The following is a 12,658-nucleotide window of genomic DNA, read 5'->3' on the forward strand; positions in this document are numbered from 1 at the left end:
GGGCTTGCCTGGTCAAGGCATAAACAAGAAGCAACTACTACTGAACTGATGCTTCCCGTTCTTCTCCCCCACCCCCCTTCTCTCTCTCTGAAAAACCAATAAAATAAAATCTTAAACAAACAAGGAAATGGCCTTGGCTAAATAAAGGCGATAAAAAGAGCTAAGTAGGCATTTTGGCATCTGGGGCCCTGTGGACTCCCAGTGGCATCTTCTAGGAGGTTCCAGATGTAGGGACAGGGAGCATCCCAAGTGGGCTGAAGACTTGGGGATTCTAACCTGGGTTGCAGCCCAAGAAAACCCCTCCTTACCCTTGAGAATGTGACATGCTGCCCTCTCTCCAGCAGATTTTGAAAAGCTGGGATAGAAATTGCCCTCTCCCCTATACACACACCCTCCCTCAGACTCAAGGCAGGCCACCAGGGGGATGTCTGCCACCATACATCACCTCTCCCATTTGATGGTGCTGGGGAAGCAGAAACATTCTTCTGTTCTCACGGTTCTTTTGGCTGGTCTATTCAAATAGACATGAGACACTAGCAAGATAAAATAACCAAATTTAATACTTACATATGTATAGGGAACCCCACATACATGAGAGAGTCAGAGACCCCACATCCATAAGAGGTTGGTTCAGAGATAGAAGGGGAACATGAGTGTATAAAAATATCCTGAACTATGGATGAGGTATGATACCTTGAGGCTTCAAAGGCTCATTGTAGGATAATAAGAAGAGCAGATGTTCAGTAATTAGTAATTTGCCTTGCCCTATAGATAGCTCAAAAGAGGTTAGGCTATCTCTGATAATCTCTTATTACAGGCAAGGCCCCTAATTCAAGTTCTAGGTAGTGAAGAGAGGGGCAGAAGTTTCTCTTGAGCCAGGGGCTAAAGTTGCATACTATAGAGGCATGTTGGTCAAATAAATCTGTAAATATGATATACATGTTTGCTCACTTATACATAGTTTGCATTGGGTGTGGGGGACAGGCTGTAAGCAGGCAGGGTCGTTATAGCCTAAGGCTTAGTTTTAAGACTAAACTAAGTGACTTTTAAGTCACCCTAAGTGACTTTGTATCAGAGACTTCCTTGTTTGCATATTGGATTAAAGGTCTTTATTTCTACACTATAAAATGGGGCAGAGGAGCCCATGCTGCAGGAGAGCAGAGAAAGGCCACATGGAGGAAAGGAGAAGCAGCCAAGATGGCAGAATGCTGAAGGAAAAGCCAGTTTGTGCAGAGAGAAGGAGATGGGGAACAGAGGTGAATAAACATGGTAAGGTAGAAACCTTTGATTCTAGGAAACTTGGATGAGTCAGTGGCTTTGGGATCCCTGAATGGAAAGGGAAGTGTTTTCCCACTGTGTGTATTTCTCGCCCGCCCAGTGCGAGCTAGGATTAAATGTAATGGCCTACCAGTTCTTGGCTCCGTTGTTTCATTACCATCTGTCCAAATCAAACTTGAACCTGCATGGGCCAGGTGGCTGTGATGGCGGCCGTGGCTACTGGCTTTACACCTCCCAAGTGCCACCTTTGGTTGGGATTGTTGGTGGCAATTCCAGCTGAGGGTGATCCCAGCAGCCCTGGCCAGCTGGGGTTGTCTGTTGTCCCCAGAGCTCTGGGCCAGATGGCACTGTACACTTTGGCAGAGGAGGGACTAGGTAGGGGAAGGATGAGGTTTCCGTATCCCCTAGAGGCATCACTGTAATCCTTTTCCCTGAATTTTCACACTGGTGAGTTTGACCAGTGTATGGCCAGTAGCCAGGACCACTATCACAGCTGCCTGGCCCATGCAGGTTTGCATTGGATTCAGGCAGTCGGTAAAGAAACAACGGAGCCAAAAACTGGTGGGCCATCATCTTTAATCCTAGCTTGCACCCGGCATGCAAGTAAAAACACACACTGGGCTCCAAAACCCACTCATTCAGTGCTCACAAAGCTACTGACTTATCCGAGTTTCCTAGAATCAAAGGTTTCTAGCTCACTAGCCTTATTCACCTCTGTTCCTCATCTCCTTCCTTCTCCCTGCACAAACTCTACACAAACTGGCTTCTCACTCAACACTCCACCATCTTGGCTGCTTCTCCTGGCCTCCTCCATGTGGCCTTTTTCTCCTCTCCTCTCTGCTCTCTCCCCTAATGCTAATAATCCCAGGAACCGAGAGAGCAAGCTCCTGTTCTGCCCCCATTTTATAGTGTAGAAATCCAAACCTTTAATCCAATATACAAAATAGGGAAGTCTCTAATACAAAGTCACTTATCTGGGGCATGATGGGATTGCACCACCCCACATCAAAAAGGGCGGGAAAGGCTTAATCCTAAAACCAAGCCCCAGGCTACAAGGATCCTGCCCGCCCACAGCCCGCCCCCAACATACACTAATATCACCCAGGCAACAGGCTACCATGTGGGCAGCTCCATCTTTAACAAAGTGAGCATAATATATTTTATCTGCCCAACAACCAGCTTCTGACACCAACCCTGAGCTTCAGGGGTACCTGAGCAGCCCCCGGCCACCTCTTCTGCTGGCTCTCTGGCATAGCCATTGCCATGGTCTGGCCATCCCTCATTACTCACTGCACTGTTGCTCTGCAGTGCCCACTCCGGGTATCCACAGGCACATCTAGACCCATGTAAAACCAGTGGCCAAGGCTACCATCACAGCTGCTTGGCCCACGCAGGTTTGCATTGGATTCGGACAGTCGGTAAAGAAACAATGGAGCCTGACCAGGCGGTGGTGCAGTGGATAGAGCGTCAGACTGGGATGCAGAAGACCCAGGTTCGAGACCCCGAGGTTGCCAGTTTGAGCGTGGACTCATATGGCTTGAGCAAAAAAAAAAAAAAAAAAGAAGCTCACCAGCTTGGACCCAAGGTCGCTGGCTCGAGCAAGGGGTTATTTAGTCTGCTGAAGGCCCATGGTCAAGGAACATATGAGAAAGCAATCAATGAACAACTAAGGTGTCGCAATGCGCAATGAAAAAGTAATGATTGATGCTTCTCATCTCTCCGTTCCTGTCTGTCTGTCCCTCAGTCCGACTCTCTCTCTGTCTCTGTAAAAAAAAAATAATAATAATAAATAAATTTTTTAAAAAAGAAAGAAAAAGAAACAACAGAGCCAAAAACTGATGGGCCATCATCTTTAATCCTAGCTTGCACCTGGCGGGCAAGTAAAAAACACACACTGGGCTCCAAAACCCACTCACATTCAGTGCTCACAAAGCTACTGACTTATCCGAGTTTCCTAGAATCAAAGGTTTCTAGCTCACCAGACTTACTCACCTCTGTTCCCCATCTCCTTCCTTCTCCCTGCACAAACTCTGCACTAACTGGCTTCTCACTCAACACTCCACCATCTTGGCTGCTTCTCCTGGCCTCCTCCACGTGGCCTTTTTCTCCTCTCCTCTCTGCTCTCTCCCCTAATGCTAATAATCCCAGGAACCGAGAGAGCAAGCTCCTGTTCTGCCCCCATTTTATAGTGTAGAAATCCAAACCTTTAATCCAATATACAAAATAGGGAAGTCTCTAATACAAAGTCACTTATCAGAGACAAGATGGGATTGTACCACCCCACATCAAAAAAGGGTGGGAAAGGCTTAATCCCAAAACCAAGCCCCAGGATACAAGGATTCTGCCTGCCCACAGCCCACCCCCAACACACATTAATATCATCTGGGTGACGGCCTCCACATGGGCAGCGCCATCTTTAACAAAGTGAGCATAATATATTTTATTTGCCCAACAACCCAGAAACCCCATTGGCCACAGTGGGCCTCACATCGACTTTGGGGTCTGACAGCCCGCTGGAGGAGGTCTGCAGATCTGCAGAGGGGTGAGCTCCAGTCCCTGGATCCAGACCTTCAGGAGATCCATGCTGTAAAGCCAGTAGCTAGGGCTGCCATCACAGCAGCCTGCCCCATGCAGGTTTGCATTGGATTCGGACAGTCGGTAAAGAAACAATGGAGCCAAAAACTGATGGGCCATCATCTTTAATCCTAGCTTGCACCCAGCGGGCAAGTAAAAACACACACTGGGCTCCAAAACCCACTCATTCAGTGCTCACTGTTGGAATCCATGGGAGTCCCAAAGACCAGAGTAACAGGCTTTATTGAAAGGTAGAAAGGAACCCTGCTGGGCACTTCTGGGGGGGGGGGGGAGGGGAGAAGAGCACCAGTTGCAGACTAGGGGCAAGTTATATAGTGTTTGGGAGAGCCTGAGGGGATACTGAGGCAAAAGTCCTGGTATGTCCGGAATGCTCCTCCTTGGGGGCTTGGAGCATGTGGGTGTTGAATCAAAAGTCCTGGTGTGTCTGGAGCCCCTCCTTGGGGCGGCTTCTCAGCTTTTTGGAATTCCTCTGTCTCGGGGCAATAGTCCAGTAAGGGTGAGGTCTGACAGATAAGCGGAACATCAAGAGGGCAGTTTGGAATTCACGTATCTATCACTCACAAAGCTACTGACTTATCCGAGTTTTCTAGAATCAAAGGTTTCTAGCTCACCAGACTTATTCACCTCTGTTCCCCATCTCCTTCCTTCTCCCTGCACAAACTCTACACAAACTGGCCTCTCACTCAACACTCCACCATCTTGGCTGCTTCTTCTGGCCTCCTCCACGTGGCCTTTCTCTGCTCTCCTTTCTGCTCTCTCCTCTAATGATAATCTCAGGAACCAAGAGAGCAAGCTCTCGTTCTGTCCTCATTTTATAGTGTAGAAATCGAAACCTTTAATCCAATATTCGAAATAGGGAAGTCTCTAATACAAAGTCACTTATCTGAGTCAAGATGGGATTGTACCACCCCACATCAAAAAAGGTGGGAAAGGCTTAATCCTAAAACCAAGCCACAGGCTACGAGGATCCTGCCTGCCCACAGCGACACACATTAATATCACCTGGGCAACGGCTTCCACGTGGGCAGCGCCATCTTTAACAAAGTGAGCATAATATATTTTATCTGCCCAACACATGCCTTGGTTAAGCTCCAATCAGACAAGGAAAATCACATCAGGTCTTTGAAACAGAAGGGATTTATTGGTCAAATAAGTTTTTAAATATGATATATATGTTTGCTCGCTTATAATTTGTATTGGGTGTGGGGGACAGGCTGTAAACAGGCCCAGTCGTTATAGCCTAAGGCTTAGTTTTAAGACTAAGCTTTTCCCCACACCCTAGACTGATTGCATGATGGGGGGTGCTGCACTCTCATGAGGAATCCCATTATGCCTCAGATAAGTGACTTTGTTTAAAAGACTTCCTTGTTTGTATATTGGATTAAAGGTTTTGATTTCTACACTATAAAGTGGGGCAGACTGGGAGCTTGCTCTCTTTCGGTTCCTGAGATTAGCATTAGAGGCCAGAGCAGAGAAGAGAGCAGAGAAAGGCCATGGGGAGGAGGCCAGGAGAAGTAGCCAAGATGGCGGAATACTGAAAGAAAAGCCAGTTAGTGTAAAGTTTGTACAGAGAGAAGGAGATGGGGAAAAAGGAGAATGAGGCTGGTGAGGTAAACACTTTTGATTCTAGGAAACTCGGATAAGTCAGTGGGTTTGGGAGCCCTGAAATGCAAAGGGAAGTGTTTTCCCACTGTGTGTATTGCTTGCCTGCCAGGTGCAAACTAGGATTAAAGGTAATGGCCCACCAGTTATTGGTTCCGTTGTTTCATTACCGTCTGTCTGAATCTTTATTTTATTTTATTTAAGAGAGAGTCAGAGAGAGGGATAGATAGGGACAGACAGACAGGAACAGAGAGAGATGAGAAGCATCAATCATTAGTTTTTTTGTTGTGACACCTTAGTTGTTATTGATTGCTTTCTTATATGTGTGTAAAGCCAGAAGCCAGGGCCACTATCACAGCAACCTCCTGGCCCATGCAGGTTCGCATTGGATTCGGACAGTCGGTAAAGAAACAATGGAGCCAAAAACTGATAGGCCATTTGTAAAGCCAGAAGCCAGGGCCACTATCACAGCAGCCACCCGGCCCATGCAGGTTCGCATTGGATTCGGACAGTCGGTAAAGAAACAACGGAGCCAAAAACTGATGGGCCTTCATCTTTAATCCTAGCTTGCACCCGGCAGGCAAGTAAAAACACACACTGGGCTCTAAAACCCAATCACATTCAGTGCTCACAAAGCTACTGATTTATCCGAGTTTCCTAGAATCAAAGGTTTCTAGCTCACCAGCCTTATTCTCCTCAGTTCCCCATCTCCTTCTTTATCCCAGATACAAACTCTACACAAACTGGCATCTCACTCAGCACTCCGCCATCTTGGCTGCTTCTCCTGGCCTACTCCACGTGGCCTCCTTCTGCTCTCTGCTCTGCTCTCTCCTCTGAAGATAATCTCAGGAACCAAGAGGGCAAGCTCCTGCTCCGTCCCCATTTTATAGTGTAGAAATCCAAACCCTTAATCCAATATACAAAATAGGGAAGTCTCTAATACAAAGTCACTTCTCTGAGGCATGATTGGATTGTACCACCCCACATCAAAACGGGTGGGAGAGGCTTAATCCCAAAACCAAGCCCCAGGCTACAGTGATCCTGCCTGCCCCCAACACACATTAATATCACCTGGGCGACGGCATCTTTAACAAAGTGAGCATAATACATTTTATCCGCCCAACACCATTTTCTTTAATTCTAGCTTGCACCCGGCGGGCAAGTAAAAACTACACACTGGGCTCCAAAACTCACTCACATTCAGTGCTCACAAAGCCACTGATTTATCCGGAGTTTTCTAGAATCAAAGGTTTCTTTTTTTTTTTTTTAATTTTATTTATTAATTTTTAGAGAGGAGAGAGAGAGGGAGAGAGAGAAAGGGGGAGGAGCTGGAAGCATCAACTCCCATATGTGCCTTGACCAGGCAAGCCCGGGGTTTCGAACCGGCGACCTCAGCATTTCCAGGTCGATGCTTTTATCCACTGCGCCACCACAGGTCAGGCATAGAATCAAAGGTTTCTAGTTCACCAGCCTTATTCTCCTCAGTTCCCCATCTCCTTCCTTATCCCAGATACAAACTCTGCACAAACTGGCATCTCACTCAGCACTCCGCCATCTTGGCTGCTTCTCCTGGCCTCCTCCACGTGGCCTTTCTCTGCTCTCTGCTTTCTAATGCTAATCTCAGGAACCCAGAGACCAAGCTCCCGTTCTGCCCCCATTTTATAGTGTAGAAATCAAAACCTTTAATCCAATATACAAAATAGGGAAGTCTCTAATATAAAGTCACTTATCTGGGGCATGATGGGATTGTACCACCCCACATCAAAAAGGGTGGGAAAGGCTTAATCCTAAAACCAAGCCCCAGGCTACAAGGATTCTCAACACACATTAATATCACCTGGGCAACGGCCTCATGTGGGCAGCACCATCTTTAACAAAGTGAGCATAATACATTTTATCTGCCCAACAGTGTGCCTTGACCATGGGGCTACAGCAGACTGAGTAACCCCTTGCTCGAGCCAGCGACCTTGGGTCCAAGCTGGTGAGCTTTGCTCAAACCAGATGAGCCCACGCTCAAGCTGGCGACCTCGGGGTCTCAAACCTGGGTCCTCCGCGTCCCAGTCCGATGCTCTATCCACTGCGCCATCGCCTGGTCAGGCCCGTCTGTCTGAATCTAATACGAACCTGCATGAGCCAGGCTGCTGTGATGGTAGTCGTGCCTACTGGCCTTACAGGGTTCAAGCAGGGAATTTGTTTCAAGGTTAACAGAATTACTGAGATGCCAGATGGGACGTAAGGCAAAAGCAGGAAGCTGTTGCCGCCTGCAGACAGGTCCCCTGGTGGTGGAGCCTCAGTTGAGAAGACAGTGAAGCCTCCAGGTTAGCTGTCCAAAGCAGAGGGTCAGAGGGCACTGTACCAGACCTGGAGGGGACTTCACAGCTTCGGCTCCAGTGTGCCAAGCCTGCCTGAGGCCTGAGGCCCAGGCGTCTGCTGTAAAGGTAGGTGGAGCCAGCGCCCCTCACCAGCCAGGCCACTTTTTGTCCTCTTGGGTTCACTGAGGCCTTCAGATGCTGTCCAGAACTTTCAGCCAGATGCTGAGGGCGATCCGAAGCTTTTCCTCCTTTGCCAGACCTTGTTTGGCATTTAGGCCAGTGGTTCGATGCATAAGGCCACCGGGGTTCCAGGGTCAGAGTCACAGAACCTGGCCTCTGTCTCCTGGAGGCAGCCTGGGAAGCTTCATCTGCCAGCTCAGAGACTGGGGGGTCAGCCCTCAGCTGTACCTGTACCTGTTCAACCTGAGCCCGCCCCCCGGTCAGCTTTCCCTACGCCTGTGATCTCAGCTGTCCTACTGGGCAGCTGTGCTGCTCACTATTTCACAGGACCTCCAGAGGGTCTTGCCTCTGATTTCCATCTCCCCAGCCTCTACTCCCTTACTCCCTGTCTTCTCTCAAGGACTCCTCTCTCTCTCTCCCTTCCCACCCCCTCCCTCTCCGCAGTTAGCATTTTCCACCTCACAGGGAATTCCCACCTTCGGTTTGCAAGCAGTCCTGGTCCTTATCTTTCCCCCCTCCAGGCCCAAGGGACACTGGAATCTTTCTCTAAAACAATACCCTTTCACTAGGCCCTAGTGCATGGCTAGGGCACAGAGCTCAGAGCTGGGTCTCTTAAGCTCCAGTCAATCAACTTGGATGGAAAAAAAACATTTATTTTTGGTGACCTCTTACCTGCAATTTAGCATTTCCTCACATTGTGACTGTAGATAACAAAGCACAGTAGAATCGCAGTAACAGAGGTGTCACAATAGCAATCATAGACATTCTCCCTCACATGGGAGCTGTTGCAGATAGCTTGAACTATGTTTTACGTGTATGACTAGTTTTGAAGGAGAAACCAGAAGAATGAAGAGGAGAAGTGGGCCTGCAATGTCTGGGGTCTTACATTGCAGCCTGTGACCTCAGTGTTCTTGAAGGAGGGAACAAGGGCAGACAGAAATGTTTGAAAAATAACCACAGGTGTGAACCTTGCCGGTTATCAGTTCCTTGAAATGAACTGCAGCTCCAGTAGGAAGAATGATAGAATTATGAAGGATAGGATTATCAGGGGCAGACCCTCCGGCTACCTCTTCCCTTCCCCTCCCTAAGACACGAAAGTCATGTAGGCCTGCAAACAAACAAGTCATAGAAATCAGGTATTTGCCACTCGAAAGCTTAAGTTGTAAAGGTATATAAGATGTAAGAAATCTAAATTCAGGAGCACGTGTTTCGTTCCCTCTGTTGGTGACACCTGCTCTGCCGGCTGAATAAATCCTACTTCCTTCATCAAGTTGTCTGGGCATCTTTGTCCTCCTTTGATTCCTGCAATAATTTGACATTACACTTACCAGACCCACTGCTAGGTCTTGTTAACGTAATAACAAAAAAACACATTTTAAAAAAATGTTTATTTTATTGATTTTAGAGAGAAAGGGAAAGACAGGAACACTGATTTGTTCCTGTATGTGCCCTGATTGGGGATCGAACTGGCAACTTTTGCACTTTGGAACGAGACTTTAACTGAGCTCTCCTGCCAGGGCAAGAAAAATCATGGGAAGTTGGAGGGCGTCTGTACTTGGATTTCCCTAAACATGCCTTTTCACCTCTTAAGTCTTTGCTCCTGATGTTTCCCTGGCTAAAGTACCCCTAGATTGCCCTGATTTCTGAGTCAACCTCCCAATCAACCTCAAAGTGTATTCCATAGTCCCTGTAGCCCTCGGGTGAGGCAAGGGTTATGTCCTAATTGCCTTTGTATCTCCAGCTCCTTCACACAGGGCCTGGCAAGTTACAAAAAAAATAGGTGCTCTCTGGCCCCAGTGTTACAAAATTACTAGCATCCAGATGTATGACCAGCACTTGGAATCCCGTAGGTGGGATGACTGTAGGGTGAGAATCCTCTTGCTCAGTTCCTGGCTGGGAAAAGATGACATCTAGAACCCCTGAGGCCATGAGTGGTCCCCTGGGTTCCACTATTGGGTATATTCAATCACTCAATACATAATGAGTCTGTTATGCTCTAAACCAGGGGTCCCCAACCTTTTTTGGGCCACGGACCAGTTTAATGTCAGAAAATATTTTCACGGACTTGCCTTTAGGGTGGGACGGATACATGTATCACGTGACCAAGACAAGCGTCAAGAGTGAGTCTTAGATGGATGTAACAGAGGGAATCTGGTCATTTTTAAAAAATAAAACATTGTTCAGACTTAAATATAAATAAAACGGAAATAATGTAGGTTATTTATTCTTTCTCTGCAGACCGGTACCAAATGGCCCACGGACCGGTACCGGTCCGCGGCCCTGGGGGTTGGGGACCCCTGCTCTAAACAGTGCCAGGTGTTGGGGATTAAAGATGAATGGAGAAATTAGCTGGGAGGATATAATTGAGTAGAAACTTTGAGCACTCTCTAAAAACCTCTAAAAGAAAAAAAAAGTGGGGTTTAATCCGTTCTTTCGTCCAGGTGTGTGTGGGACGGAATGGGCCCGCCCATCGCGTTCTCAGGGGAAGATTTGAGAAGGATTAGATATATAATCCTGGGGCTTTCAGGAAGCCCTACACCTGGCCCTATTGTTCCTTTACTTCCCTGCAACCGATCCGGGAATTAGCGGTCTGGTCGGCAGCTCATTCGCTGTCAAGAAGCCTGGAGGAAGGAATGAATGACCGAGAATATTCTCCCTTGACTCAGAGACACCCCCCCCCCCCCCACCTCGTGGACGGTCACCTGGACCAGCAACGAGCCTTAAGGAACATTCAGTCGACATTCTTAGAATGTGTGACCGCTTTGAAAGGAGAATGGCGGGCGCGAGTTAGTAACCACTGGACGTCACAAATCCTGAACCAGGGCTTTAGCTCCTAGCGGTCCCCGCGGTCCCCCGTGCGCCCGCCTAGGCACAGGCTTCCGGGAGCAGCCCCGCGGAGCCGCCGCCGGAGGCGAGGCGCGGGCGCCGACTGGCCAGCGCGATCACCAGGCGGGGCCAACCCTTAAAGGGCCGGCGCAGATGAAGACCGGCTGTGGTCGCGGCGAACCGTAGGGAGGCGATGCCGTGTGGCCCCATGTAGGTTTCTCTTAAATCTCTCTATTCCCAGGCCCATGGAGCCCACGCGGGACTATCCACTGTTCGGGGGCGCCTTCTCCGCCACGCTCCCTCCCGGGGCCATTAATGTAAGGTGAGAAGGCCCCGGCGCTTGGGAGGCCAACCGGGTGGGTTGCAGAAAGGGGCCAGGGTCAAACAGGGCCTGCCTCGCCTCCTTCCAGCGACCTCCGACCGGTCCCAGACAATCAAGAAGTTTTCTGCCACCGCATGACGGACCAAAGCCTGATCGTGGAACTTCTAGAGCTGCAAGCCCACGTGCGGGGAGAAGAGGCAGCGCGGTGAGGAGGGCAGCCCATAGCTGGCCAATGGGAGGGCCAGATCCGAAGAAGTGGGCAGGGCCTGTAACTGGACGGTTGTCTGGGAAACGTGAACTCCAAGGGCAACACCCTATCACCCTAAATGAGCGATGCTTAGACTTAAAGATGCTTGTGGGGCAGCAGTGAGAGAGATGCTGCCCCATGACCCTCTTCCCCCTACTCCAGGTACCACTTCGAGGATGTTGGTGCGGTGCAGGAGGCTAGGACTGTTCAAGTGGAGACTGTGCAAGCCCTCCTTTTGGAGAACCTGGCCCTGAGAGGCTACTGTGAAGAAGCCTGGGTCCTCTCTGGCACACAGCAAGTAGCTAAAGAGAATCCGCAGGTGAGATGTCCTGGAGGGCTGAAGGGGGTGGCCCTAGGGCATCAGGTAAGCATTCTGACATTGGTCCTTTTAGGTAGCAAAGGACGTGACACTGCACTTGGCCTTGCTGCGGCTGCCTCAGTACCAGACTGATCTCCTGCTCACCTTCAATCAGCCCCCGTAAGGAGGACAGAAAGGGCACGTGGCTTATGAGTGGGGTTCCCAGGAATGTCAGCAGACAGGGGGTAGAGCAGGGAGGCTGGCTGGAGGGGTCTTCCAAGGAAGTGGGAGTGGTCCAGAGGTTTGGGGTCACAGATACCCAGATACCCCAAGGAACAGGAAGTGGGAACTTCCAAACACGGGGCCTGGATGATGTTCTCTCCCTTTCTGTTCCCCCACCCCCAAGCCCTGACAGTAGGTCATCTCTTGACCCTGAAGATCTGTCACTTCTGCCCTGGAGCCTGGGTGACTTTGAACAGCTGGTGACCAGTCTGACTCTTCATGATCCCAACATTTTTGGTCCCCAGTACAGATGCTGAAATGCTACATGATGCTGCTGAAGACTTGGGGACCCCACTCTGCAAGGGGAACAAAGGGTTGGATATATTCCCCAAATTCCTCCCCTAAGCATAAACATAAGACACCTCTCTGCAGAAATAAACTTGCTTTATAACCAATATAATCTCTTTGCTTTTGAATGTAACAGGATACCCAGGTTCCCCCAATTCCCTTCAATCTTGGAGGAAGAGTTTAAAGTTGTACATAGGATCAGAAAGGACCCAAGGCTGGCAGTGGAGAAAGGGAGGAAATACACTTTGGAGTGACTAGTTTAGCCCTGAGGGAAGGGCATGAAATGTATAGGGGGACAGGTAGAGAAGGTTTAAAGTGACACCCAAAGAAGAGAGGGAAGCTATCTCTTGTAGTGATTCAACCCTGAGAAAACAGATAGGGCGTGGAATTGACTGTCCCCCTTTGGTGGATGAAAGGTCACCTGGTTA

At 49.1% G+C, this 12,658-nt stretch overlaps 1 protein-coding gene across 2 annotated transcripts; it reads left to right on the top strand.

Annotated features, from left to right (window-relative positions):
• Window positions 1-10,814: 10,814 nt before the first annotated feature.
• Window positions 10,815-12,288, top strand: RANGRF (RAN guanine nucleotide release factor). 2 transcript variants are annotated; one of them, XM_066364836.1, is made up of 5 exons: window positions 10,815-11,115; window positions 11,204-11,320; window positions 11,525-11,681; window positions 11,755-11,840; window positions 12,188-12,288. In XM_066364836.1, exons 1-5 carry the CDS (start codon window positions 11,039-11,041, stop codon window positions 12,285-12,287), a joined length of 537 nt encoding a protein of 178 aa, XP_066220933.1. In that variant the 5' UTR covers window positions 10,815-11,038; the 3' UTR covers window position 12,288. The 2 variants fall into 2 exon arrangements, with proteins under 2 accessions (XP_066220933.1, XP_066220932.1); XM_066364835.1 differs by having other exon boundaries at window positions 10,823-11,115; window positions 12,067-12,288.
• The last annotated feature ends 370 nt before the right edge of the window (window positions 12,289-12,658 follow it).

This window comes from Saccopteryx leptura, chromosome 2, assembly GCF_036850995.1.
Source record: "Saccopteryx leptura isolate mSacLep1 chromosome 2, mSacLep1_pri_phased_curated, whole genome shotgun sequence".
Lineage (NCBI taxonomy): Eukaryota > Metazoa > Chordata > Mammalia > Chiroptera > Emballonuridae > Saccopteryx > Saccopteryx leptura.